At 61.5% G+C, this 26,839-nt stretch overlaps 3 protein-coding genes across 3 annotated transcripts; all 3 read left to right on the forward strand.

Annotated features, from left to right (window-relative positions):
* The first annotated feature begins 91 nt into the window (after positions 1 to 91).
* LOC148593249 (maestro heat-like repeat-containing protein family member 7) lies at positions 92 to 6,984 on the forward strand. The gene is made up of 19 exons (XM_088531488.1): positions 92 to 239; positions 351 to 421; positions 623 to 745; positions 987 to 1,066; positions 1,364 to 1,487; positions 1,690 to 1,776; positions 2,066 to 2,215; positions 2,402 to 2,585; positions 2,923 to 3,032; positions 3,422 to 3,571; positions 3,759 to 3,913; positions 4,081 to 4,228; positions 4,316 to 4,503; positions 4,736 to 4,817; positions 5,047 to 5,181; positions 5,906 to 6,082; positions 6,394 to 6,549; positions 6,676 to 6,777; positions 6,862 to 6,984. The coding sequence occupies exons 1-19, from the start codon at positions 92 to 94 to the stop codon at positions 6,982 to 6,984; spliced, it is 2,493 nt and encodes an 830-aa protein (XP_088387614.1).
* An 8,120-nt stretch (positions 6,985 to 15,104) lies between these two features.
* Positions 15,105 to 16,410, forward strand: LOC148593250 (interferon-inducible GTPase 5-like). Its single transcript, XM_088531489.1, has one exon. It carries the CDS (start codon positions 15,105 to 15,107, stop codon positions 16,392 to 16,394), a length of 1,290 nt encoding a protein of 429 aa, XP_088387615.1. The 3' UTR covers positions 16,395 to 16,410.
* A 1,507-nt stretch (positions 16,411 to 17,917) lies between these two features.
* On the forward strand, positions 17,918 to 24,838 carry LOC148593251 (maestro heat-like repeat-containing protein family member 7). The gene is made up of 19 exons (XM_088531490.1): positions 17,918 to 18,065; positions 18,176 to 18,246; positions 18,448 to 18,570; positions 18,812 to 18,891; positions 19,189 to 19,312; positions 19,515 to 19,601; positions 19,891 to 20,040; positions 20,227 to 20,410; positions 20,748 to 20,857; positions 21,247 to 21,396; positions 21,583 to 21,737; positions 21,905 to 22,052; positions 22,140 to 22,327; positions 22,556 to 22,670; positions 22,900 to 23,034; positions 23,759 to 23,935; positions 24,140 to 24,403; positions 24,530 to 24,631; positions 24,716 to 24,838. Exons 1-19 carry the CDS (start codon positions 17,918 to 17,920, stop codon positions 24,836 to 24,838), a joined length of 2,634 nt encoding a protein of 877 aa, XP_088387616.1.
* Positions 24,839 to 26,839: the final 2,001 nt, after the last annotated feature.

The following is a 26,839-nucleotide window of genomic DNA, read 5'->3' on the forward strand; positions in this document are numbered from 1 at the left end:
GGTGCTGGGAGAGGGGAGAGCGCCCCAGGGTGGGGGGAGGTCCTGGGAATGGAGCCCCTCATGCTGCCCCCGACCCGTCCTGTCCTGCAGGATGGAGCACAGGTGCCCCCCGAGCCGCACACGGGTGGCCTGGGCAGATGAGGAGGAGGAGGATGTGGAGCGGTTGTCCCTGTCCTCCTCGGAGAGCAGCTGCGAGGTGCTGCCCTACAGCGTCTGCGTGCCCGAGCTGCTGGGAAGACGTGAGCACCGGGGCAGGGCCAGGGTCTGCCCTGGGGCTGCCGCAGCCTCCGCGCGGGGCCGCCCCACTCCACAGAGCCACTGCAGCTCCGCTGCCTCTCTTTGCCCCGCAGACCCCGGCATGTCCCGCAGGGAGGCAGAAGCCCTGGACTGCTGGGAGGCCTTTTTCCGAAGCCGGAGCAAGGTAGCGGGGCTCACTTCCCTGTGCTCGGTGCAGGCATCTCCTGGGGTGCCACAGCCAAGTGCTGCTCCCTCAGGGCATCTCCTGGGGTCCCGCAGGGCCGACCTGCTCCCTCACAGGCGTCTCCTGGGGTCTGTGCTCCCGCCGGCCCTGCCTCTGCCCCTCTCCGCACCTCTCATCCCTCTCTCTCCTCCCTGGCGCCAGGATGTGGGGCAGAAGCTGCAGTTTCTCTCTGCCGTGCGCACCCTCTGCGAGGCTTCTCGCGCCGATGGCCCGACGTGGGCGGCGCTCCACTTCTGCAGAGCGGAGCTGGCCCAGAGACTCCAGGTGAGGGGGCTGCTAGCGGGGCGCTGCGTGACGCTAAGGACACGCGTGGGGACGCGTGGGGCGCTGCCCTCCACGTGGGCACAGAGCTTCCCTGCGCGCGGCTCCAGGAGCCCCCGGGAGCGAGGCCCGTCCAGCGGGGCCGGCACAACCAGGGGGCTCTGCTGCCCTGGGGGCTGCCCCGGCCCACAAGGCTCCTCGCGGGCGCTGGCAGCTCCCAGGCCCATCGCGCCTGTTCCTGCAGATGCTGCTGTGCCAAGAGTCCACCGAGCGTCTGGACACGGCCGTGAGGCAGCAAGTGATGCTCACCGTGGTGGCCATGAGGTACCGAGGGGCCCCGCTTGGCTGAGGTGTCCCCGCTGTCCGGCCCCGAGGACACCTGGCCCAGGGCTCTGCTGGGCACCTGCTCCTGCCGCCCTGGTTCTCATGGCGGGTGCTCAGGGCTCTGGGGACAGGGACCGGCTGCCTCCAGGCTTCTCCCCAGAGTGCAGGGCCCTGAGCCAGGGTGCGGGCGCGAGGAGGGGCCTGCGGGCTCCCCACCTGGCCCGGGGCTGCCCCCGCCAGCTCTGCAGGCCCCTGTGGCAGCAGGCAGAGCTCAGGGACACCCTGCTCTCCTTGCAGCCGAGCGGGCCTGCACCTCTCGGGCCGCGTGCACGGGAGGCTCCTCAACGCCTGCTTCCGCAGCGTGCTCTGCCTTCCTGCCGCGGAGGACATGGCCGAGCTCGAGGCTTCCCTCTACTCCCAGGTAGGCACAGGGCAGCTGCGGGAGCAGGGCAGCCACGCGGGCTGCCCCACGCGCAGCAGCTCCTGGGGTCCGGCCTCGGCCTGGCCACGGCCACGCTCTGCGTGTCCCCCTGGGCAAAGGCAAAGGCAAAGCGAGGGCAGCCACTCTCCTGGGCCTCGCGGGACGGGGCAAGGAGCGCCACAGCCCTGTGTGCTCCTTGCAGACCCTGGCTGCTCTGGACAGCATGCTGCAGGTGCTGGCCCTCAGGCATCCCACCTCGGGCCTCCAGGAGCTGCAGCTCATCTTCCAGGTCAGCCTTTGGCTCTGAGGTGCTGGGGCTCCGCGGCCGCTTCCTGGCCCCAGGGGAGCGCGCGGGGCCTCATGCAGGGCCCCTCTTCCTGCCCGCTGTGGGCAGGGAATGGGCTCCGTGGGGCAGCAGGGCCCCGCGGTGCTCTAGTTCCTGCTGCCTCCACGGCGCTGCTGCCATCGCCGGGGAGAGCCCTGCGTGGCGCCGCTCGGCCCCACGGCTCCCCGCGGCTGCCCTGGCGCCGCGGCTGCCGGCAGCCGCCCTGTCCTCGCGGCGCCCGCACACGTGGCAGGGCTCGCAGGGCACCGCAGCAGCTGGTCTCCTGCAGGCCCTGCTGCCCTTCACCGACTCGGCGCGAGCGGCCGTGCGCCACAGAGCCGTGGGGCGCATTGCAGGGCTCACGGAGCTGCTGCTCAACTACTACCCCTTGCTGAAGGGCCAGGTAGGAGCCCCCGGTGCCGGCCCCTGGAGACCCCCCTTGCCCTGGGCAGCTGCTGGGCAGGCAGGGCCTGCAGGCCCCTCGCGAGCCCTGGCTGCCTCGCGCTGCGGCCCTGAGCGCACGGGGCCGGCCGCGCTCTGCTCCCCCCGCGGCCCCTCGCGGCGCTGCCAGCGCTGCCTCCTCCGCCAGGTCCGCTCGCGCGGCTCCAGGAGCAGGGACAGCAGCCCGGGCAGCTGCAGGAAGCGCCGCTTCCTCGTCATGGGCAAGCTGGTGGGCTGTCTCGCCCTGTGCTGCGCCCACGAGGACGAGGGCACCAGGCGCGGGGCTGCCCAAGCCCTTGCTGACCTGCACAAGTTCCTGCTGCAGCAGAGAGGTAGGAGACTCTCCCCAGGGCTGCCACCTCACACCTACGGGCACCGCGGCCAGGCCAGGCCGGGCCCTGCACGGCCTCAGCCACACACAGGAGCAGAAACACCCTCCCACGCAGCTGCAGCCTGGGCCGGCCCTTGGCCTCCTCCTCTCCTGCTTGCCCATGGCCTGCAAGGCTTCAGCAGCCCCTCTTCCTGCTCAGCCTGCCCTCCTGCTTCACACCACAAAGGCCCAGCCAACCCATGGTATTCTCCAAAGCAAGATGCCCTCGCCAACCACGGGTGCCACCTCCAGCTCCCGGTGCTTCCTGCTGACTGTCCTGTGCGTCCCCTCCTGTCCAGGCAGGGAAGTGAGTCAGGACAGCCCAGCGCAGCTGCAGCTCAAGAGGGAGTGGGAAATCGCCAACGTCTTTTGGCGATCAGAGTCCCTCAGCGCTGTTGACGTGATCCTGGTAAGGAGCACGTCCCCTTGCCAAGTGTGAGGACTCGTGGTCGTGGGGGTCAGCATGAGGTTGTGTGAAGAGCGGGATCAGTGGGGCCAACAGGGCCTTGCAGTCACTGGGCGGAGCGCTGGCACTGTCCCTGCACAGGGACCAAGGCAGGGCTTCCCTCCTGGCTCCCAGCCCCCTCTGGTTCCCTCAGGGTCAGCACATGGGCGCCCCACACCCCTCCTCAGTGCTGTCCCCCAGCTCAGCACAGCCCCGGCCTGTGGGTCTCCTGCTGTCGCTGGGGCAGCTCTGCCCCATCTCTCTGCAGGGCCACTCTGGCCGCTCCGGAAAGCACTGCCCTCAGGGCCCTCAGTGCAACGCGTCTCTCTTGCCTGCCCTCTGGTCTCCCCTAGATGTTCAAGAGCTACCTGAAGCCCCCTGAGAGGACAGACCTCTTCATCGTGGCCATCTGGGGCATGACCACCTCCACCAACTTCGACACGCGCACAGCCACGCGCGTGCTGGACGTGCTGGTGCAGGACTGTGCCTACCAGCTGGAGCACGTAAGCAGCCTGCGCCGGGGCAGCGCGGGCCTGGAGCCCTGCAGGGGGGGTGTCTGCCCCACAAATGCAGGTGTCCCAGGACTGCTGGAGGCCAGCGCGGGGCAAGGGAAGCAGGGGCAAGAGGGAGCTCCGTGGGGAGATGGCCGCGCTCTGCCTGCAGTCCCACTAACGCCTGTGTTGCCTGCAGGTGCCAGACATCGTGAGCTGCATGGGCAGCACCCTCATGTCCGTCACAGACGGGTCTGCCCAGCGCAGCCTTCACAGGGCCCTGCTCGAACTGACCACCATCTACCCCCATGAGATGGTCACGGGCCTCCTGCGCCATTCCCCTTCTTGCATGGGGTAAGGGGCCCAGCGGAGCCGAGGCCTGAGCCCCGGTTCCTTCAGAGCTTGTGCCAAGGCTCTCGGGTGCCTGCTGGCCAGCAGGGCTGGTGGCCACCCCAGGCCCTCGGCCCAGCTCACGTGGCTGCGCCCGAGGCACGTGGTGACACAGCGCTCTGGGCCTGCAGTGCTGCCATCGTCATGTGGAGGGTCATGGTGTCCGAGGCCTCTCCTGCGCAGGAGGTGCTCCGGGAGCTCCTCAGCGTGCTGCAAGACTGGCCAGCGAGCAACAGCCTGGCCTCCAGCCAGCAGCAGAAAGGCATCTCCTGCTTGGCCGTGAGTGTCTGCACAGGGCTGTGCCAGCTACCAGGCCACCCCTGTGCCAGCGCGCCGGCCACACCGGAGGCTCCGTGTGTTCTGCAGGCAACGCGGGCGCTGCACGAGATCCTGCGGCAGCCCAGCTGCCCGCAGCAGCTGGAAGCCATCTTCCCGCAGCTCTTCTTGGCGCTGCTCTGCGGGGTGTCCTTCAGCAGCGCCCTGACGCCGCAGGAGGTCGACACCTTCTTGAAGGAATGGCACCAGGAACAGCTCACTCCCACCAGCCCCTTCAGGTGCTCCACAGGCACCGTCTCCATCGGGGCCCTGGGGGCGTTGCCCTGCAGGCTGTGGCAGCGCTGCTCTGCTGTGCTGCTTACGAGGCTCAGAGGCTGGGCAGGGAGGCCGAGGGGGACGGAGTCGCCACCTGGGTCCTGAGAGCCAGCACAGGGGAGGGAGTTTGCTGGAGACAAGGGGCCTTCTTCTCACTGACAGGGAGCCGGGAAGGCGCCCAAGAGCCTGGTGCAGGTGCCTCTTCAAGCTGCTGGCACCGCTGTGCAGCAAGCAGGAGCCCTCGCAGGAGTTGCCCATCTCCGCCTTCCTCGATGAGGTAAGGCCCATGGCGAGCGCTGCCTCCCACAGGGGCCTCTAGCCCCGGCTCGTGGGTCGAGACAGGGCTGCCCTGTGCCCAGCGCTGCGGGGTGAACAGCGGTCAGCAGAGCTGGAGTAGGCACTGGGTGCCCTCCCATTACGAGTGCCCTTGAGCCCAGACCGCTTGTGCTGGGCTAACGCTCCTCGCCGCACACATTGGCATCGTCTCCATGTTGTTTGTGTTTCAGCTGCTGGCCTGTGTGGAGCTGAGGGAAGAGGACTCCGAAGACAACCTCTTCCTGGAGAACCTGCAAAGCCAGGAGCTCGTGAGGCGTGGGCAAGTCATCAGAGGCCTCATGATGCTGGCAGAGACACCTGAGATGGTGAGTGGGGGTCAGCTGCATGTGGGCTTGGGGGGCAGAGTATGTGGTGAGGAGGTGGCGAGGAGCCTGTGCGCTCCTCTCCTCCCTGCACCCCATGGCCCCCATGTGCTGTGGGTCGGTCAGGAAACCCTGCAATTCATTCCCGGCCTTTATCTAGCAAGCTCAAGTATGTAGAGCTTCCTCCCACTATTTGGTTGAAAGACTCATGCCATGGCCACCTTGGCTGTTGGCAGGAATTACGCACTTGCCCCTCAGACTCTTTTGCTTCCTCTCCATTTATTTTCCCCATTCACCATTGCAAGAGCTTCCCAAACTAAGGCTTTGTATGCACCCCTAAAGCACAACACAAGCCGGGTGCCTTCCAGCATGGACCTCCCCGCTTTCTTCCTTCTATTTTTCCCACTGCTGCCCCATCATAGCACCCTCCTTCCCCCTGGTTTCACCCCTGAGAGCCAATCCCTTCTTCGTTCTCTTGAGGTCCATTGCTGCTCCCTGTTGGTGCCATAGGTTTCCTTAGGAGACCTCCCCCAGGGCTTTCTGCCATAGCTATAATGTTCCTTGTCCTGAAAAAAACTTGGATGCAGGTGGTCTTGGCTGTGGCCATGGCTTCAACTACAACAGCGACTAGTGCCAAGCACAAGCGCTCCTGCTCTGGCCTCCTTGCAGTGTTTTCCCAGGTTGGTTGTCTGTTAGGTTGCCCAACGGAGATGTGTGTTTCGCACAGGCGAAAGAGATGAACGTCCTGCTGCCACTCATCATGCATCGCCTGCGGAACGCGGATGGGGATGCCCTCACGAAGGCCCTGGTCGTGCTCAGCAACGTGCTGCATTTCATGGACAGGAGAATGTCGGGCCCCATCGCTGTCCGGCTGAGCCAGCAGCTCCAGGCGCTCTTTGACCACGTAAGGGCAGCGGGGAGAGCTGGGGTCCTCGTGGCCTCTCCACAGGCCTCTGTGCAGGGTGTGAGGGAGGGCAGCAAGGGCCGCAGGAGCCGTGCCGGGCACCGGAGCCTCCTGCAGCTCTGCTCTCCCCAGCCAGGCTGCAGGAGCCCTGGGGGGCCGGGGACCCTCCTGCACTGGCTGCACATGCGGCCTCCAGCTCCTCAGCGTGGCGGCCCCGTCACAGCCGTGTGTCAGCGCATCAAGCGCTGCCCTCGGCTCGCTGTGAGCTTGGAGCAGCCAGCGCTGAGGTCCTGCCCCCTCCTTCCCACCAGGAGTGCAGCCGCGTGCGCGAACTCTCCATCCGCCTCTTCGCAGCAGTGGTGGAGATGGCAGCGGGCTGTGCCAAAAGGCAGGTGGAGAGGCAGGTGCGAGGCAGCCTGCTCCTGCTGTCCTTCCACATGCACGATGAGGTGCAGAGCGTGGCCCAGGTGAGGATCTGTGAGGCGAGGGGCCCTTGCGGGAGGGCAGTGCTGACAGCCCCAGCCCCAGGAGGGGCCGCCGAGGGCTCCGTCCCTGGCCTGCAGCGGCATCTCGCGCTCTCTGCTGCTCTGCAGGCCTCTCGCGACGCTCTCCTCCGTGCGGCCAAGCTCCTCAAGTGGGAGCAGCTCCGGCGCCTCGCCGAGGAGGGCCAGACCTGGCGGATCAGCGAGTGCCTGGTAGGCAGCGTCGCCAAGGCGCCAGGCCCACGCGTGAGCAGGGCCTGACCCCGGGCTGAGCGGGGAGGGTCTTGCTCTCCCCAGGTGACAGGGGACAGCAGCCGAGCAGAAGAGCACCTGAGTCAGAGCCTGCAGTGCCTGCAGAGCGCCCAGGAGGCCCTGCGAGTAGAGGCCCTGAGGGTCCTTGGTGAGTCACGGCCCTCCTAGGGCCCTGCTGTGCCAGGGCAGCCTGGCCCCAGCCGGCACCAAGCCCCAGCCCTCCTGGAGCTGCTGGAGCCCCCGCTGCCCAGGGCACCCTAGGAGGGACCCCCGTCTGCCTCTGCCCGCAGCATTCCTGTCCGCGCACGGGGCGCTGCTGGGCTGCTTCTTGAGGCCCTGTGTGCCCTCCTTGAGCCTCCCGTGCTGGAGAAGTGCCCGGGAGAGCGCGCCTGGGCCAAGGGGGGCTGTGCTGGTGGGTGCTGCCTGGGGAGGCAGCGTTGTGATGGGCTGTGTGTGCACCTAGGGCTCGTGGGGCGACGCTGGAAGGAGCTGGGTGAGGAGAAACTGGAGCACATCTGCAGCAGTGAGTGTTGGCAGAGGGGAGTGCGGGATGGGTGGCGCGGGCAAGGATGGAGCCTGGGCAGAGAGCTCCAATTCCTGCCCCAGGCAAGGAGGGCTCTGCTCCTGTCCCCGCTCTGGCGCGGTAGAGAGAGGACAGAGGGAGATCTGAGGACATTGGATTTGGGGCCTTTGTGTCCAGCAAGTTTGAGCTGATCCAGTGGTCCCCTGGCCCTGAGGAGAGGCAGGTGCCATGGCCCTGTCGGAAGGGATGCCCGGGCTGTCTGCAGCTGTGGGGAGGGAGTTGATGCCTGTTCTTCTTCCTTGTCAGCACTTCAGTGCCTGCAGAATGACAGCAGTCCCTCGGTGCGTTCCCTAGCGGCTCAGACAATCCTCCTCCTGACACTGGGGAAGCAGCCCGCATCCCGAGGCACGCGGAGAGCCCGCTGCTCCTGGCTGCGCAGAGCGTGGAAGAGCTGTTGCCTGCCTCTGGGAGAGGGCTGCGTTTGCCGCGGGAGCTCCGCTCGCTCCTGATCCTGCGGTGCTCTGCACACTGGGCCCGACAAGGCGGCTGGCCCCTCTGAGTCCTGGTTCTGCCCATTCCACCTTCTGCTGGGCTTTCCTTCAAAGAAAAAACATTTGTCCTTCCTTGTGGTTGGGTGTCATTTCCTTATGGAGACAAACGTGGGAAAACAGCTCTTCCACTCCTCTCTCATCACTGCCTCAACAGCTCCTTCCCTGCATGTCCAGCACGGGGCTATCAGCCAGTGAGGCACAAGTGGTGTCACAAGGCCAAACACCAACCAAGAGCCTAGCACTAACCTAGCATGCACTGAGGCACAAGAGAGTTCACAACCCCCACGAGCACCTATGGGTCTAGAACTGGCCTATCGACCTCTCAGGCACAACTGACCTCACATTCACCATTAGCGAACCAGTGTTCACCATCCGCCTTTCACGCGCTGAGGTCAACTCCAAGATCACCTAGGAGCTTGTTGTGTCATAGCAGTCTCTCCGGCCCAACTGACCTCACAGTCAGCAGCACCAGCACCCGTCCAGCATGGTCCTATCAGCCACTGAGGCACAAGTGATGTCACAAGCCTGTGTCTTTACAAATGTGTGAAATACTCCACATTTTTTGGTGAATCAAACTAGGGAGTACAGGCAGGGAGGTCATGCTGTGCGTAGGTGATTGGGTTCAGCTGACCTTTGGAGAGAGATCCTTATCAACAAGTGACCACAGAATGAACCTTAGTAGCGTTGGCGCAAGTGTAATGAGCTAATGCATATTAACTTTCACATTCAGGGTAGCCATAAAGTTACTTTAATTAGACATGCGATGCATGACCAGGGAGGCGGAGCATATCAAGGAGCACCATACGTTAGGCGGACCAGGAAGTCTGTAACTTCTGAGTACCTTAGCCAATAGGGAAAAGGAGAGGGCCTACCTTGGTCGGGAAATTAGGATAAAAAGAGGCTGTGCTCTCCTGTAGTTTGGGAGACCCCACAGTGGTATGTGCTCTCCCTTTATTCAGGACTCTCCCTTTATTCAGATAAAGTTGAGGATTCCTCTGTCTCCTCTGTGGACATTTGGTTCTTGACAGCAAGACTCGTATTTCCCTTGCAGCACCCCTCTGTGGGCAGCTCCTCTGACCAGTCGTCTGGGGACTATCAGAGTCCCTTCTCCCCATGGGCTATGCTTTTGGCACGAGAAGCCCCAACCCGGCGTCCCCTGGGTTTTTGACGCCTTTCCGGTTCCCAGGGCAGCAGCTTGGCCAATGTCACCTACCTCCAAAGAGAACACCAGGTCTCACTGCTGCAGCCACTCAGTGGGTACCATGTGCAGGAGGACACCTGGCACGTGGAGAAACACAGTCACCAAGGCACGACCATGAGCTCAGATGCAGCCATGCGCAGACAGGGGCCACACACGTGGCCCCACACCCCAGCCGTGACCCCAGGACACGGCTGGGAGCAGCGTGAGAGCCCAGCGTCACCTCTCGCCTGGCACGGTCTTTACAAATGTGTGAAATACTCCACATTTGTTGGTGAATCGAACTAGGGAGTACAGGCAGGGAGGTCGTGCTGTGCATATGTGATTGGGTGCACCTGACCTCGGGAGAGAGATCCTTATCAACAAGTGACCACAGAATGAACCTTAGTAGCGTTGGCGCAAGTGTAATGAGCTAATGCATATTAACTTTCACACTCAGGGTAGCCATAAAGTTACTTTAATTAGACATGTGATGCATGACCAGGGAGGCGGAGCATATCAAGGAGCACCATACGTTAGGCGGGCCAGGAAGTCTGTAACTTCTGAGTACCTTAGCCAACAGGGAAAAGGAGAGGGCCTACCTTGGTCAGGAAATTAGGCAGAATCGATGGGGTGGAGGGAATTAGGCAGAATCGATGGGGTGGAGGGAACCCTAAACCTCAGGCTCAGGTGCAGGCAGGAGCCCAAGCTCCGCTTCCCCCATTGCCACCCCAGCCACAGCAGGACCAAATGGTGGAGGGCACCTCTGGAGATGTTCTCATGAGATGATCCCTCACAAAGCTTCTCCAGGAAAGGCCTTTACCTGCAGGCTTGTGCAGCCAGAGAGGCCCTGTGCACCCAGTGTGTTGAGGGCTGCGTATACAAAGAAGGGGTAATCCAGAGGGCTCCCGCTTGCCCCTACACCCTTCTCTAAGTGGCATGAAAAAGGAGACAGGAATCAAACGACAGGATGCACATAAAATTTATGTGGCAGCCAGGGCTGGGACCTGGTGAGGTGGGTGCCCCAGTAGTGAAGACCCCAGAACTTGCATTTCATTTGCAACCCACCAAAAACATGCTGCTGCACAAGTGAGCTGCAAAGCATCATTATCAAGCTTCATGGACAGGTCACTGAGAGCAGAACCAAAAGAAACAAAGCGACATAGTTCTTTTTTCAGCTTCTTGTCCTCCTCAGGCTGCTGATTAGGAAAGCATGTAGTACACAGGTGTAGTTGTAAAAAAAATGGAATTAAATGACTCTAAAATACTGCTTTTTGAGTCTGGCATTGATTCATGCAGCACTGCAGACATCAGAGAAACTGTGTGAGGAATTATATCTGTCATTTCCGAGTTATTCCCTCTAAAGCCTTTTGCAGAACACGTTCAGCATCATCAGCAGCATCAGCGAGAAAATTCTTCAACATAACAAATGTGACGGGGAAAGAAATTCCTGCAGCTACCACGGAGCCTATCACTGGCAAGAACTCTGGAATATTTTTCATGAGAAGGTAAGAATATTTCGCAGCACCTCCCAAGCTCTTGGTCAACAGCTTTATTACAACATCCTTGGATATTTCGTGGAGCAGGGGAGACTTTATGACAGCCTTCAGCTCCTCCACAGGCTTCTTCACCTGCCTTGCTAGTTTCTGCAGGGATTCCTCAGCCAGACCAAAGGTCTGGCAAAACTCTTGCAGGGATGTCACCAAGATTGTAATATCAACAGCAGTAGAGAGAACAGGGATGGGAAGAGCAGAAGCTGCACCTGATGAAAGGCTGTTCAGCCAGACATGCGTCATCAGCATCTCCTTCTTCTTTCTCAGTACCTCCTCTGAAGTATTGGCCAGGGACTTTAGGAAGGTGAATTCCTTCTCACTTGGCAGATCCTCCAGGAAGGTCTGCAGCAGTCTGGGGCCATCGAACATGAAGCTGAAACCATCCCTGCAAACAAGAAACACTTGTGGGGAGCTTATGCCCAGGCACGTCAGGTTCTTTTCACAGTCCTGCCTGATCTTATCCAGGACTGCCCTCTCATCATACTGCTGTGGCCGGCTCCCCGTAGCTCCATCCCCTTTAGCCTTCAGGATTCCCTCATCATCATAGAGTCTTCGCTCATTGCTCACGTCCTGATCCACCTTGGAGCGCACAAAGTAGAAGTGTTTCCCCTGAGCCTGAATGGCCTTTGCAAGAATGGCTGCGTTGTGTGAGAAGCGGCCGGAGGAGATGATGATGAAGAAGTCATAGCGGTTGAATTTCACCGCCTCAAGGTAGGTGTCTGGCTTGAAATTGGGAGTCCCAATGCCAGGCAGGTCCCAGAAGGTCACATTGCAGTACTCGGGATGAGCGTATGGGATGCACTCCGTCGTTGTCTCCGTCACCCCAATCTCGGCTGCACCCTTCTCGCAGTCCTCCAGGCTACGCACAGCGTTGATGAAAGAAGATTTCCCAGAGCCTGAGTCCCCTGTTACGGCGATGTGGAGCTGGATCTTTTCTTCATCATCCAGGATCTCCTGTGCCTTTGCAGCTGCTTTTGGGAGGTCTCCTTTTGCAGCTGCTGCCCTTATCTCTTCCATGTCTTCCTCTGAAATGTGGGGAAGGAACTCCCATTCCAAGTCTGCGTCAGTGCTGGCCATGTTGGGTGCAGCGGGTGTGGGTGCAGACAGCCTGGAAGCAGAGCACAGTCTTTCACTTTCGGTTTGCAGCAGCAGAAAGAGGAAATCCGCACAGGCTTGAGTCACGTGCAGAGCCAGGGCACAGAAGTGACCTGTCCCCACCTCAGCCTCTCTCAGCCCCTGAGACCCCCTAGCAGAGCCCCTGGAGTCACCCTGCAGAGAGCCAGAGTGCTTCTTGCCCTGGTAACCAGCTGCTGTAGCAGCCAGCACGTGCTCTGCGAGTTGGGACAGCTGCTTCCAGAAACCTTGTGAATCCGAACCCTCCTTCTGCCCCGGGAGTCATGTAGGAAAGCCCTGATCCAAGACAACAGCGCGGTTTTGGAGTGCCGCCAGGAGAGCGCACTGACAAGGCTTGCAAAGAGAAACGATGGTCACCAGGAAGCGCAAAGCGTCCCGAAGGATCCAGAAGCAGCAGCCTGGGGGTGGCAGCAACAGCAAGAACAAATCTGGAAGCCAGTGACTCAGGGCTGGGGACATGGAGAAGCCCAGTAAAACTGCCCCGGAGTGGGACCATCTCTCCAGCCACCAGGGAGCCCAGGAAGCAGAGAAGAGCTCATAGAAACCCTGACCAGGACCAAGCACAACACAGCAGGAATTGCCACGAATACTGATATCACCTGCTTTGGCCACCGCGTCCTGGTCTCCTCACACTCAGACACCCCAGGGCAGCCCCAGCCCTTGTGTAGGCTGGGCTTGTTTCCAACACAGGTGAAGCTGGGGGCACCTCTGATTAGAGCCCAGGTGGGATCTAACCAATGCCCTGCCGGAATCACACATGTTCCCTGCAAGGACACACGTGTCTTCCAAGGCGACTGAAGACCCATAGAAAGCAACACCTTCAAGGTCATAGCAAGAAGTGGACAGGCGGGAGTGGGAGGACACTAATGTCCTTTCCCCTATGTGATCATCTGCACCATCCATTCCCACCACCCGCCCCTTGGACACTGGCATTCTGCTCTCCTTCCCCTCACAGAAAAATCACCTCTCCTGTGTTGAGGATGCAGCCCAGCCCCTCGCTCCCTCACACCTCAGCAGCAGTACCTGGCTCCTGAGCAGGGGTCCTAAGGGGGCTCTCACACCTCCAGACAGCGGCTGAGGAGGAACTGAAGGCTCCTGGCTGCCAGTACCAGCTCTGTGCTCCTGCTCTGCCACTCTGTCCGAATTTCAAAGGTCAGCCCAGCTTGACGTGCAGCCCAGAGGGATCGGGTTTCTTTCCCAGAAAGGACCAGGTTGGCAGCCTGGAAGGAGAGGACCACTTTCACTTTTCCCTGGCAGCAGCTGAAAGGGCAATACGGCACAAGGCTTGTGCTGTCTTCATGACACGGATGACCTCCAGCTCGGCTGTGCTTGCACTGTATCATTAGTGCAAAATGGGGAGGACACCCTGTGTCAGGAAGCCCTGCTCTTACACAACATCTAAGCAATGGCAACGTGGCAGCAGGAGCACTGGTGCCTTGATGAGGGCAAAGATCTGAGTTGCTGCTCTGGTCCAAGTTTCATTCCTCCCCTCATGAAGAACAAAGGAGCACTTCTCTCTCAACAGATCTAGGAGAATCTAGGAGATCTAGGTTCAGATCTAGGAGATTCACAGAATCACAGAATGGCTGAGGTTGGAAGGGACCTCTAGAGATCATCTAGTCCAACCCCCTGCTCCAGCAGGGACACCTAGAGCACATGGAACAGGGTGGCATCCAGGCGGGTTTGAAATTTATAATATATGTCGAGACTTCCGTGCTGATTTTTCTAAGCGTATTTATTTTATTATTTGTCATGGTTACGTAGCAGCACCCAGGAGCTCTCTCTGTGTTATGGGCTGTCCCCATGACACCCATGAGGCACACGGGGAGCAGAGAGTCCTGCTTAGCGTGGAGCTGTGGGAGTCCCAGAGGAAGGTGAGTGTCCAGGGGAGGGAAGAACGGCGCACAGCAAGGGCATCACGCAGCTCCTGAGGACCCCATGGCTTTAGCCAACAAGGCAGTACCACGTCATGGCCCAGCTGGGACGCGGCTGTTTTGTTGGTAGCTGGGAGTCAGTTTTGGGGAAAGCACACAGCAGCTGCTGGGGCAGCCAGGCAGAGGGTCAGAGTCAGCACTGAGGACAGGGGATGCATCTGGCCAGACCTGGGTTAGATTCTGGGATTCACATCCCAGAGCATCGTGTTTCTCCAGCCCTCTGTCCTTGAAAGCTCCCCGCGATCCTGTCACACAGTTGGTGCTGAGATCCCCATGTGGCGCTTTTGAGTCCTCCCTTCTAAAGGCTTCTGCTGAATATGTTCAGCAGCAGCAGCAGAAAGTTTCCGCAAAAGGCAGAATGTGCAGCAGGAAGCAGTATGTGCAGACACCAGAACACGACTCTGCATTCAGCAGGTACTCTGCAAAGGAGGCAATAAAACGTTGTCTCCATCATGCCGATATCAGCTGCACCCTTCTCAAAGTCCTCCAAGCCATGCACGGCATTGGTGAAAGATGATTCCCCGGAGCCTGAGTCGCCGGTCACAGCGACTTGGAGCTGGATCTTTCCTTCACTAATCAGGGTATCCTGTGCCTTTGCAGCTGCTGCTGAGAGGTCTCCTTTTGTGACTGCAGCTCTTATCACATCCACATTCCTTCACAAATGTGGAGAAGATCAGGAGTGCTGAATGAAGGGGTCTGGTGCAGAAAGAACCGGGTGGGGTGATCTAAGAGGAACTAAAGGTGCCTCTAGGCAGAGGGAGCTGGGAGGCACAAATGCCTCAAAGGAGGCATCAGGGCTGGGTACAAAGCTGAAGCCAGGGAAGAGAAGGGAGCTCCAAGATTTGGGGTGCCCCCAGTGGATCCACGCTGCTGACAGTATTAAAATTGCCTGGACTTCTCCATGTCCCCAGCTCTGAGTCACTGGCTTCCAGATTTGTTCTTGCTGTTGCTGCCACCCCCAGGCTGCTGCTTCTGGATCCTTCGGGACGCTTTGCGCTTCCTGGTGACCATCGTTTCTCTTTGCATGACTTGTCAGTGCGCTCTCCTGGCGGCACTCCAAAACTGCGCTGTTGTCTTGGATCAGTGCTTTCCTACATGACTCCCGGGGCAGAAGGAGGGTTCGGATTCACAAGGTTTCTGGAAGCAGCTGTCCTAACTCGCAGAGCACGTGCTGGCTGCTACAGCAGCTGTTACCAGGGCAAGAAGCACTCTGGCTCCCTGCAGGGTCACTCCAGAGGCTCTGCTAGGGGGTCTCAGGGCCTGAGAGAGGCTGAGGTGGGGACAGGTCGCTTTGGTGCCCTGGCTCTGCACGTGACTCAAGCCTGTGCGGATTTCCTCTTTCTGCTGCTGCAAACCGAAAGTGAAAGACTGTGCTCTGCTTCCAGGCTGTCTGCACCCACCCCCGCTGCACCCAACATGGCCAGCACTGACGCAGACTTGGAATGGGAGTTCCTTCCCCACATTTTGGAGGAAGACATGGAAGAGATAAGGGCTGCAGCTGCAAAAGGAGACCTCCCGGCAGCAGCTGCAAAGGCGCAGGAGATCCTGGATGATGAAGAAAAGATCCAGCTCCACATTGCAGTAACAGGGGACTCAGGCTCTGGGAAATCTTCTTTCATCAACGCTGTGCGTAGCCTGGAGGACTGTGAGGAGGGTGCAGCTGCGATTGGGGTGACGGAGACAACGACGGAGTGCATCCCATACGCTCATCCCGAGTACTGCAATGTGACCTTCTGGGACCTGCCTGGCATTGGGACTCCCAATTTCAAGCCAGACACCTACCTTGAGGCAGTGAAATTCAACCGCTATGACTTCTTCATCATCATCTCCTCCGACCGCTTCTCACACAACGCAGCCATTCTTGCAAAGGCCATTCAGGCTCAGAGGAAACATTTCTACTTCGTGCGCTCCAAGGTGGATCAGGACGTGAGCAATGAGCGAAGACTCTATGACGACGAGGGAATCCTGAAGGCTAAAGGGAACGGAGCTACGGGGAGCCGGCCACGGCAGTATGATGAGAGGGCAGTCCTGGATAAGATCAGGCAGGACTGTGAAAAGAACCTGACGTGCCTGGGCATAAGCTCCCCACAAGTGTTTCTTGTCTGCAGGGATGGTTTCAGCTTCATGTTCGATGGCCCCAGACTGCTGCAAACCTTCCTGGAGGATCTGCCAAGTGAGAAGGAATTCATCTTCCTAAAGTCCCTGGCCAATACTTCAGAGGAGGTACTGAGAAAGAAGAAGGAGATGCTGATGACGCATGTCTGGCTCAAAAGCCTTACATCAGGTGGCGTTTCTGCTATTCCCATCCCTATTCTCTCTACTGCTGTTGATATTACAATCTTGGTGATATCCCTGCAAGAGTTTTGCCGGACCTTTGGTCTGGCTGAGGAATCCCTGCAGAAACTAGCAAGGCAGGTGAAGAAGCCGGTGGAGGAGCTGAAGGCTGTCATAAAGTCTCCCCTGCTTCACGAAATATCCAAGGATGTTGTAATAAAGCTGTTGACTAAGAGCTTGGGAGGTGCTGCAAAATATTCTCTCCTTCTCATGAAAAATATTCCAGAGTTCTTGCCAGTGATAGGCTCCGTGGTAGCTGCAGGAATTTCTTTCCCCGTCACATTTGTTATGTTGAAGAATTTTCTCGCTGATGCCGCTGATGATGCTGAACGTGTTCTGCAAAAGGCTTTAGAGGGAATAACTCGGAAATGACAGATATAATTCCTCACACAGTTTCTCTGATGTCTGCAGTGCTGCACGAATCAATGCCAGACTCAAAAAGCAGTATCTTTAGAGTAATTTAATTCCATTTTTTAAAAACTACACCTGTGTACTACATGCTTTCCTAATCAGCAGCCTGAGGAGGACAAGAAGCTGAAAAAAGAAGTATGTCGATTTGTTTCTTTTGGTTCTGCTCTGTGACCCGTCCATGAAGCTTGATGATGATGCTTTGCAGCTCACTTGTGCAGCAGCATGTTTTTGGTGGGTTGCAAATGAAATGCAAGTACTGGGGACTTCACTACTGGGGCACCCACCCCACCAGGTCCCAGCCCTGGCTGCCACATAAAATTTTTTTGCATCCTGTTGTTTGATTCCTGTCTCCTTTTTCATGCCACATAGAGAAGGGTGTAGGGGCAAGCGGGAGCCCTCTGGATTACCCCTTCTTCGTATACGCAGCCCTCAACACACTGGATGCACAGGGCCTCTCTGGCTGCACAAGCCTGCAGGTAAAGGCCTTTCCTGGAGAAGCTTTGTGAGGGATCATCTCATGAGAACATCTCCAGAGGTGCCCTCCACCATTTGGTCCTGCTGTGGCTGGGGTGGCAATGGGGGAAGCGGAGCTTGGGCTCCTGCCTGCACCTGAGCCTGAGGTTTAGGGTTCCCTCCACCCCATCGATTCTGCCTTTACCCAACCCAGGCTGGTGGTGCCTGGGAGCTCTGAGTCCTCTTTCTCCCCCTGCTCCCAAAGTGCGAGTGCTGAATGAAGGTGTCTGGTGGGGAAAGAAATTGAAATGGAGGGATGGGGAGAGAAGGGGCACAAAACTTGCCACGAGAGGCACCAGGGAGCTTCAAAGAGCCCAGTGGGGTGATCTAGGAGGCACTAAAGGTGCCTCTAAGCAGAGGGAGTTGGGGGGCACAAGCACGTGAAAGGAGGGATCGAGGGTGGGCCCAAAGATGAAGCTGGGACGGTGAAGGGAGCTCCCAGATTTGGGGTGCCCCCAGTGGATCCACACTGATGACAGTACTAAAATTGCAGCCAGCAGCCCGATAACGCTGTTATTAATGTGACTTTGCTGGTTGATCCCCATTTCGAGAGCACCCGGCTGCCCCGTGCGAACCTGCCCTGCCCTGGGCGGCCCAGGGCCCCTCTGTGACCTCCCTGCCATGTCACTGCCCTGCCCCGCGGGGACAAGGGCCCCTCTGTCACCTCCCTGCCATGTCACTGCGGTCGCTGCGGCCCCCGCAGTGCGCGGGAGGACGGCGAAGGGAGCGGACGGGAGCGCGCGGAGTAGCCCCGAGCGCATCCTGATCATATCCCTGCGAGCCCCCGGCAGCCTTGTGTCACCAAGGCATTTCCTCAAGGGTTCCTTGAGCCACCCGCTGCCCATCCGGGTGAGCGGAACGGGGACGGGGGGTTCCTGGGGGTGCTGGGAGAGGGGAGAGCGCCCCAGGGTGGGGGGAGGTCCTGGGAATGGAGCCCCTCATGCTGCCCCCGACCCGTCCTGTCCCGCAGGATGGAGCACAGGTGCCCCCCGAGCCGCACACGGGTGGCCTGGGCAGACGAGGAGGAGGAGGATGTGGAGCGGTTGTCCCTGTCCTCCTCGGAGAGCAGCTGCGAGGTGCTGCCCTACAGCGTCTGCGTGCCCGAGCTGCTGGGAAGACGTGAGCACCGGGCAGGGCCAGGGGCTGCCCTGGGGCTGCCGCAGCCTCCGCGCGGGGCCGCCCCACTCCACAGAGCCACTGCAGCTCCGCTGCCTCTCTTTGCCCCGCAGACCCCGGCATGTCCCGCAGGGAGGCAGAAGCCCTGGACTGCTGGGAGGCCTTTTTCCGAAGCCGGAGCAAGGTAGCGGGGCTCACTTCCCTGTGCTCGGTGCAGGCATCTCCTGGGGTGCCACAGCCAAGTGCTGCTCCCTCAGGGCATCTCCTGGGGTCCCGCAGGGCCGACCTGCTCCCTCGCAGGCGTCTCCTGGGGTCTGTGCTCCCGCCGGCCCTGCCTCTGCCCCTCTCCACACCTTTCATCCCTCTCTCTCCTCCCTGACGCCAGGATGTGGGGCAGAAGCTGCAGTTTCTCTCTGCCGTGCGCACCCTCTGTGAGGCTTCTCGCGCCGATGGCCCGACGTGGGCGGCGCTCCACTTCTGCAGAGCGGAGCTGGCCCAGAGACTCCAGGTGAGGGGGCTGCTAGCGGGGCGCTGCGTGACGCTAAGGACACGCGTGGGGACGCGTGGGGCGCTGCCCTCCACGTGGGCACAGAGCTTCCCTGCGCGTGGCTCCAGGAGCCCCCGGGAGCGAGGCCCGTCCAGCGGGGCCGGCACAACCAGGGGGCTCTGCTGCCCTGGGGGCTGCCCTGGCCCACAAGGCTCCTCGCGGGCGCTGGCAGCTCCCGGGCCCATCGCGCCTGTCCCTGCAGATGCTGCTGTGCCAAGAGTCCACCGAGTGTCTGGACACGGCCGTGAGGCAGCAAGTGATGCTCACCGTGGTGGCCATGAGGTACCGAGGGGCCCCGCTTGGCTGAGGTGTCCCCGCTGTCCGGCCCCGAGGACACCTGGCCCAGGGCTCTGCTGGGCACCTGCTCCTGCCGCCCTGGTTCTCATGGCGGGTGCTCAGGGCTCTGGGGACAGGGACCGGCTGCCTCCAGGCTTCTCCCCAGAGCGCAGGGCCCTGACCCAGGGTGCAGGCGCGAGGAGGGGCCTGCGGGCTCCCCGCCTGGCCCGGGGCTGCCCCCGCCAGCTCTGCAGGCCCCTGTGGCAGCAGGCAGAGCTCAGGGGCGCTCTGCTCTCCTTGCAGCCGAGCGGGCCTGCACCTCTCGGGCCGCGTGCACGGGAGGCTCCTCAACGCCTGCTTCCGCAGCGTGCTCTGCCTTCCTGCAGCGGAGGACATGGCCGAGCTCGAGGCTTCCCTCTACTCCCAGGTAGGCACAGGGCAGCTGCGGGAGCCGGGCAGCCACACGGGCTGCCCCACGCGCAGCAGCTCCTGGGGCCCGGCCTCGGCCTGGCCACGGCCACGCTCTGCGTGTCCCCCTGGGCAAAGGCAAAGGCAAAGCGAGGGCAGCCGCTCTTCTGGGCCTCGCGGGACGGGGCAAGGAGCGCCACAGCCCTGTGTGCTCCTTGCAGACCCTGGCTGCTCTGGACAGCATGCTGCAGGTGCTGGCCCTCAGGCATCCCACCTCGGGCCTCCAGGAGCTGCAGCTCATCTTCCAGGTCAGCCTTTGGCTCTGAGGTGCTGGGGCTCCGCGGCCGCTTCCTGGCCCCAGGGGAGCGCGCGGGGCCTCCTGCAGGGCCCCTCTTCCTGCCTGCTGTGGGCAGGGAATGGGCTCCGCGGTGCAGCAGGGCCCCGCGGTGCTCTAGTTCCTGCTGCCTCCACGGCGCTGCTGCCATCGCCGGGGAGAGCCCTGCGTGGCGCCGCTCGGCCCCACGGCTCCCCGCGGCTGCCCTGGTGCCACGGCTGCCGGCAGCCGCCCTGTCCTCGCGGCGCCCGCACACGTGGCAGGGCTCGCAGGGCACCGCAGCAGCTGGTCTCCTGCAGGCCCTGCTGCCCTTCACCGACTCGGCGCGAGCGGCCGTGCGCCACAGAGCCCTGGGGCGCATTGCAGGGCTCACGGAGCTGCTGCTCAACTACTACCCCTTGCTGAAGGGCCAGGTAGGAGCCCCCGGTGCCGGCCCCTGGAGACCCCCCTTGCCCTGGGCAGCTGCTGGGCAGCCAGGGCCTGCAGGCCCCTCGCGAGCCCTGGCTGCCTCGTGCTGCGGCCCTGCGCGCACGGGGCCGGCCGCGCTCTGCTCCCCCCGCGGCCCCTCGCGGCGCTGCCAGCGCTGCCTCCTCCGCCAGGTCCGCTCGCGCAGCTCCAGGAGCAGGGACAGCAGCCCGGGCAGCTGCAGGAAGCGCCGCTTCCTCGTCATGGGCAAGCTGGTGGGCTGTCTCGCCCTGTGCTGCGCCCACGAGGACGAGGGCACCAGGCGCGGGGCTGCCCAAGCTCTTGCTGACCTGCACAAGTTCCTGCTGCAGCAGAGAGGTAGGAGACTCTCCCCAGGGCTGCCACCTCACACCTACGGGCACCGCGGCCAGGCCAGGCCGGGCCCTGCACGGCCTCAGCCACACACAGGAGCAGAAACACCCTCCCACGCAGCTGCAGCCTGGGCCGGCCCTTGGCCTCCTCCTCTCCTGCTTGCCCATGGCCTGCAAGGCTTCAGCAGCCCCTCTTCCTGCTCAGCCTGCCCTCCTGCTTCACACCACAAAGGCCCAGCCAACCCATGGTATTCTCCAAAGCAAGATGCCCTCGCCAACCACGGGTGCCACCTCCAGCTCCCGGTGCTTCCTGCTGACTGTCCTGTGCGTCCCCTCCTGTCCAGGCAGGGAAGTGAGTCAGAACAGCCCCGCGCAGCTGCAGCTCAAGAGGGAGTGGGAAATCGCCAATGTCTTTTGGCGATCAGAGTCCCTCAGCACTGTTGACGTGATCCTGGTAAGGAGCGCGTCCCCTTGCCAAGTGTGAGGACTCGTGGTCATGGGGGTCAGCATGAGGTTGTGTGAAGAGCGGGATCAGTGGGGCCAACGGGGCCTTGCAGTCACTGGGCGGAGCGCTGGCACTGTCCCTGCGCAGGGACCAAGGCAGGGCTTCCCTCCTGGCTCCCAGCCCCCTGTGGTTCCCTCAGGGTCAGCACATGGGCGCCCCACACCCCTCCTCAGTGCTGTCCCCCAGCTCAGCACAGCCCCGGCCTGTGGGTCTCCTGCTGTCGCTGGGCCAGCTCTGCCCCATCTCTCTGCAGGGCCACTCTGGCCGCTCCGGAAAGCACTGCCCTCGGGGCCCTCAGTGCAACGCGTCTCTCTTGCCTGCCCTCCGGTCTCCCCTAGATGTTCAAGAGCTACCTGCAGCCCTGTGAGAGGACAGACCTCTTCATCGTGGCCATCTGGGGCATGACCACCTCCACCAACTTCGACACGCGCACAGCCACGCGCGTGCTGGACGTGCTGGTGCAGGACTGTGCCTACCAGCTGGAGCACGTAAGCAGCCTGCGCCTGGGCAGCGCGGGCCTGGAGCCCTGCAGGGGGGTGTCTGCCCCACAAATGCAGGTGTCCCAGGACTGCTGGAGGCCAGCGCGGGGCAAAGGAAGCAGGGGCAAGAGGGAGCTCCGTGGGGAGATGGCCGCGCTCTGCCTGCAGCCCCACTAACGCCTGTGTTGCCTGCAGGTGCCAGACATCGTGAGCTGCATGGGCAGCACCCTCATGTCCGTCACAGACGGGTCTGCCCAGCGCAGCCTTCACAGGGCCCTGCTCGAACTGACCACCATCTACCCCCATGAGATGGTCACGGGCCTCCTGCGCCATTCCCCTTCTTGCATGGGGTAAGGGGCCCAGCGGAGCCGAGGCCTGAGCCCCGGTTCCTTCAGAGCTTGTGCCAAGGCTCTCGGGTGCCTGCTGGCCAGCAGGGCTGGTGGCCACCCCAGGCCCTCGGCCCAGCTCACGTGGCTGCGCCCGAGGCACGTGGTGACACAGCGCTCTGGGCCTGCAGTGCTGCCATCGTCATGTGGAGGGTCATGGTGTCCGAGGCCTCTCCTGCGCAGGAGGTGCTCCGGGAGCTCCTCAGCATGCTGCAAGACTGGCCAGTGAGCAACAGCCTGGCCTCCAGCCAGCAGCAGAAAGGCATCTCCTGCTTGGCCGTGAGTGTCTGCACAGGGCTGTGCCAGCTTCGAGGCCACCCCTGTGCCAGCGCGCCGGCCACACCGGAGGCTCCGTGTGTTCTGCAGGCAACGCGGGCACTGCACGAGATCCTGCGGCAGCCCAGCTGCCCGCAGCAGCTGGAAGCCATCTTCCCGCAGCTCTTCTTGGCGCTGCTCTGCGGGGTGTCCTACAGCAGCGCCCTGACACCGCAGGAGGTCGACACCTTCTTGAAGGAATGGCACCAGGAACAGCTCACTCCCACCAGCCCCTTCAGGTGCTCCACACGCGCCGGCTCCATCGGGGCCCTGGGGGCACGGCCTGGGCTCCCGGGGGAACGCGCGCGTTGCCCTGCAGGCCGTGGCAGCGCTGCTCTGCTGTGCTCCCTACAAGGCTCAGAGGCTGGGCAGGGAGGCCGAGGGGGACGGAGTCGCCACCTGGGTCCTGAGAACCAGCACAGGGGAGGGAGTTTGCTGGAGACAAGGGGCCTTCTTCTCACTGACAGGGAGCCGGGAAGGCGCCCAAGAGCCTGGTGCAGGTGCCTCTTCAAGCTGCTGGCACCGCTGTGCAGCAAGCAGGAGCCCTCGCAGGACTTGCCCATCTCCGCCTTCCTCGATGAGGTAAGGCCCATGGCGAGCGCTGCCTCCCACAGGGGCCTCTAGCCCCGGCTCGTGGGTCGAGACAGGGCTGCCCTGTGCCCAGCGCTGCGGGGTGAACAGCGGTCAGCAGAGCTGGAGTCGGCACTGGGTGCCCTCCCATTACGAGTGCCCTTGAGCCCAGACCGCTTGTGCTGGGCTAACGCTCCTCGCCGCACACATTGGCATCGTCTCCATGTTGTTTGTGTTTCAGCTGCTGGCCTGTGTGGAGCTGAGGGAAGAGGACTCCGAAGACAACCTCTTCCTGGAGAACCTGCAAAGCCAGGAGCTCGTGAGGCGTGGGCAAGTCATCAGAGGCCTCATGATGCTGGCAGAGACACCTGAGATGGTGAGTGGGGGTCAGCTGCATGTGGGCTTGGGGGGCAGAGTATGTGGTGAGGAGGTGGCGAGGAGCCTGTGCGCTCCTCTCCTCCCTGCACCCCATGGCCCCCATGTGCTGTGGGTCGGTCAGGAAACCCTGCAATTCATTCCCGGCCTTTATCTAGCAAGCTCAAGTATGTAGAGCTTCCTCCCACTATTTGGTTGAAAGACTCATGCCATGGCCACCTTGGCTGTTGGCAGGAATTACGCACTTGCCCCTCAGACTCTTTTGCTTCCTCTCCATTTATTTTCCCCATTCACCATTGCAAGAGCTTCCCAAACTAAGGCTTTGTATGCACCCCTAAAGCACAACACAAGCCGGGTGCCTTCCAGCATGGACCTCCCCGCTTTCTTCCTTCTATTTTTCCCACTGCTGCCCCATCATAGCACCCTCCTTCCCCCTGGTTTCACCCCTGAGAGCCAATCCCTTCTTCGTTCTCTTGAGGTCCATTGCTGCTCCCTGTTGGTGCCATAGGTTTCCTTAGGAGACCTCCCCCAGGGCTTTCTGCCATAGCTATAATGTTCCTTGTCCTGAAAAAAACTTGGATGCAGGTGGTCTTGGCTGTGGCCATGGCTTCAACTACAACAGCGACTAGTGCCAAGCACAAGCGCTCCTGCTCTGGCCTCCTTGCAGTGTTTTCCCAGGTTGGTTGTCTGTTAGGTTGCCCAACGGAGATGTGTGTTTCGCACAGGCGAAAGAGATGAACGTCCTGCTGCCACTCATCATGCATCGCCTGCGGAACGCGGATGGGGATGCCCTCACGAAGGCCCTGGTCGTGCTCAGCAACGTGCTGCATTTCATGGACAGGAGAATGTCGGGCCCCATCGCTGTCCGGCTGAGCCAGCAGCTCCAGGCGCTCTTTGACCACGTAAGGGCTGCGGGGAGAGTTGGGGTCCTCGTGGCCTCTCCACAGGCCTCTGTGCAGGGTGTGAGGGAGGGCAGCAAGGGCCGCAGGAGCCGTGCCGGGCACCGGAGCCTCCTGCAGCTCTGCTCTCCCCAGCCAGGCTGCAGGAGCCCTGGGGGGCCGGGGACCCTCCTGCACTGGCTGCACATGCGGCCTCCAGCTCCTCAGCGTGGCGGCCCCGTCACAGCCGTGTGTCAGCGCATCAACCGCTGCCCTCGGCTCGCTGTGAGCTTTGGAGCAGCCAGTGCTGAGGTCCTGCCCCCTCCTTCCCACCAGGAGTGCAGCCGCGTGCGCGAACTCTCCATCCGCCTCTTCGCAGCAGTGGTGGAGATGGCAGCGGGCTGTGCCAAAAGGCAGGTGGAGAGGCAGGTGCGAGGCAGCCTGCTCCTGCTGTCCTTCCACATGCACGATGAGGTGCAGAGCGTGGCCCAGGTGAGGATCTGTGAGGCGAGGGGCCCTTGCGGGAGGGCAGTGCTGACAGCCCCAGCCCCAGGAGGGGCCGCCGAGGGCTCCGTCCCTGGCCTGCAGCGGCATCTCGCGCTCTCTGCTGCTCTGCAGGCCTCTCGCGACGCTCTCCTCCGTGCGGCCAAGCTCCTCAAGTGGGAGCAGCTCCGGCGCCTCGCCGAGGAGGGCCAGACCTGGCGGATCAGCGAGTGCCTGGTAGGCAGCGTCGCCAAGGCGCCAGGCCCACGCGTGAGCAGGGCCTGACCCTGGGCTGAGCGGGGAGGGTCTTGCTCTCCCCAGGTGACAGGGGACAGCGGCCGCGCAGGAGAGCACCTGAGCCAGAGCCTGCAGTGCCTGCAGAGCGCCCAGGAGGCCCTGCGAGTAGAGGCCCTGAGGGTCCTTGGTGAGTCATGGCCCTCCTAGGGCCCTGCTGTGCCAGGGCAGCCTGGCCCCAGCCGGCACCAAGCCCCAGCCCTCCTGGCGCTGCTGGAGCCCCCGCTGCCCAGGGCACCCTAGGAGGGACCCCCATCTGCCTCTGCCCGCACCATCCCTGTCCGCACACGGGGCACTGCTGGGCTGCTTCTTGAGGCCCTGTGAGCCCTCCTTGAGCCTTCCAGGCTGGAGAAGGGCCCAGGAGAGCGCGCCTGGGCCAAGAGGGGCTGTGCTGGTGGGTGCTGCCTGGGGAGGCAGCGTTGTGATGGGCTGTCTGTGCACCTAGGGCTCGTGGGGCGGCGCCGGAAGGAGCTGGGTGAGGAGAAACTGGAGCACATCTGCAGCAGTGAGTGTGGGCAGAGGGGAGTGCGGGGTGGGTGGCGCGGGCAAGGATGGAGCCTGGGCAGAGAGCTCCAATTCCTGCCCCAGGCAAGGAGGGCTCTGCTCCTGTCCCAGCTCTGGCACGGTAGAGAGAGGACAGAGAGAGATCTGGGGGCATTGGATTTGGGGCCTTTGTGTCCAGCAAGTTTGAGCTGATCCTGTGGTCCCCTGGCCCTGAGGAGATGCAGGTGCCATGGCCCTGTCGGAAGGGATGCCCGGGCTGTCTACAGCTGTGGGGAGGGGGTTGATGCCTGTTCTTCTTCCTTCTCAGCACTTCAGTGCCTGCAGAATGACAGCAGCCCCTCGGTGCGTTCCCTGGCGGCTCAGACAATCCTCCTCCTGACACTGGGGAAGCAGCCTGCATCCCGAGGCACGCGGAGAGCCCGCTGCTCCTGGCTGCGCAGAGCGTGGAAGAGCTGTTGCTTGCCTCTGGGAGAGGGCTGCGTTTGCCGCGGGAGCTCCGCTCGCTCCTGATCCTGCCGTGCTCTGCACACTGGGCCCCACGAGGTGGCTGGCCCCTCTGAGTCCTGGTTCTGCCCATTCCACCTTCTGCTGGGCTTTCCTTCAAAGAAAATACATTTGTCCTTCCTTGTGGTTGGGTGTCATTTCTTTATGGAGACAAACGTGGGAAAACAGCTCTTCCACTCCTCTCTCATCACTGCCTCAACAGCTCCTTCCCTGCATGTCCAGCACGGGGCTATCAGCCAGTGAGGCACAAGTGGTGTCACAAGGCCAAACACCAACCAAGAGCCTAGCACTAACCTAGCATGCACTGAGGCACAAGGGAGTTCATAACCCCCACAAGCACCTGTGAGTCTAGAACTGGCCTATCGACCTCTCAGGCACAACTGACCTCACATTCACCATTAGCGAACCAGTGTTCACCATTCGCCTTTCACGCGCTGAGGTCAACTCCAAGATCACCTAGGAGCTTGTTCTGCCATAGCAGTCTCTCTGGCCCAACTGACCTCACAGTCAGCAGCACCAGCACCCGTCCAGCATGGTCCTATCAGCCACCGAGGCACAAGGGATGTCACAAGCCTGTGTCTTTACAAATGTGTGAAATACTCCACATTCTTCGGTGAACCGAACCAGGGAGTACAGGCAGGGAGATCGTGCTGTGTGTATGTGATTGGGTGCAGCTGACCTCGGGAGAGAACAGGAGGGAGGCAGGGAGATCCTTATCAACAAGTGACCACAGAATGAACCTTAGTAGCGTTGGCGCAAGTGTAATGAGCTAATGCATATTAACTTTCACACTCAGGTTAACCATGAAGTTACTTTAATTAGACATGTGATGCATGACCAGGGAGGCGGAGCATATCAAGGAGCACCATTCGTTAGGCGGGCCAGGAAGTCTGTAACTTCTGAGTACCTTAGCCAGTAGGGAAAAGGAGAGGGCCTACCTTGGTCGGGAAATTAGGATAAAAAGAGGCTGTGCTCTCCTGTAGTTTGGGAGACCCCACAGTGGTATGCGCCAGTGGACTCTCCCTTTATTCAGATAAAGTTCAGGATTCCTCTGTCTCCTTTGTGGACATTTGGTTCTTGACAGCAAGACTCGTATTTCCCTTGCAGCACCCCTCTGTGGGCAGCTCCTCTGACCAGCAGTCT

Source organism: Tinamus guttatus, unplaced genomic scaffold (assembly GCF_059628265.1).
Source record: "Tinamus guttatus ecotype Peru unplaced genomic scaffold, ASM5962826v1 Tinamus_guttatus_pri_ptg000423l, whole genome shotgun sequence".
In the NCBI taxonomy this organism is placed as follows: Eukaryota; Metazoa; Chordata; class Aves; order Tinamiformes; family Tinamidae; genus Tinamus; species Tinamus guttatus.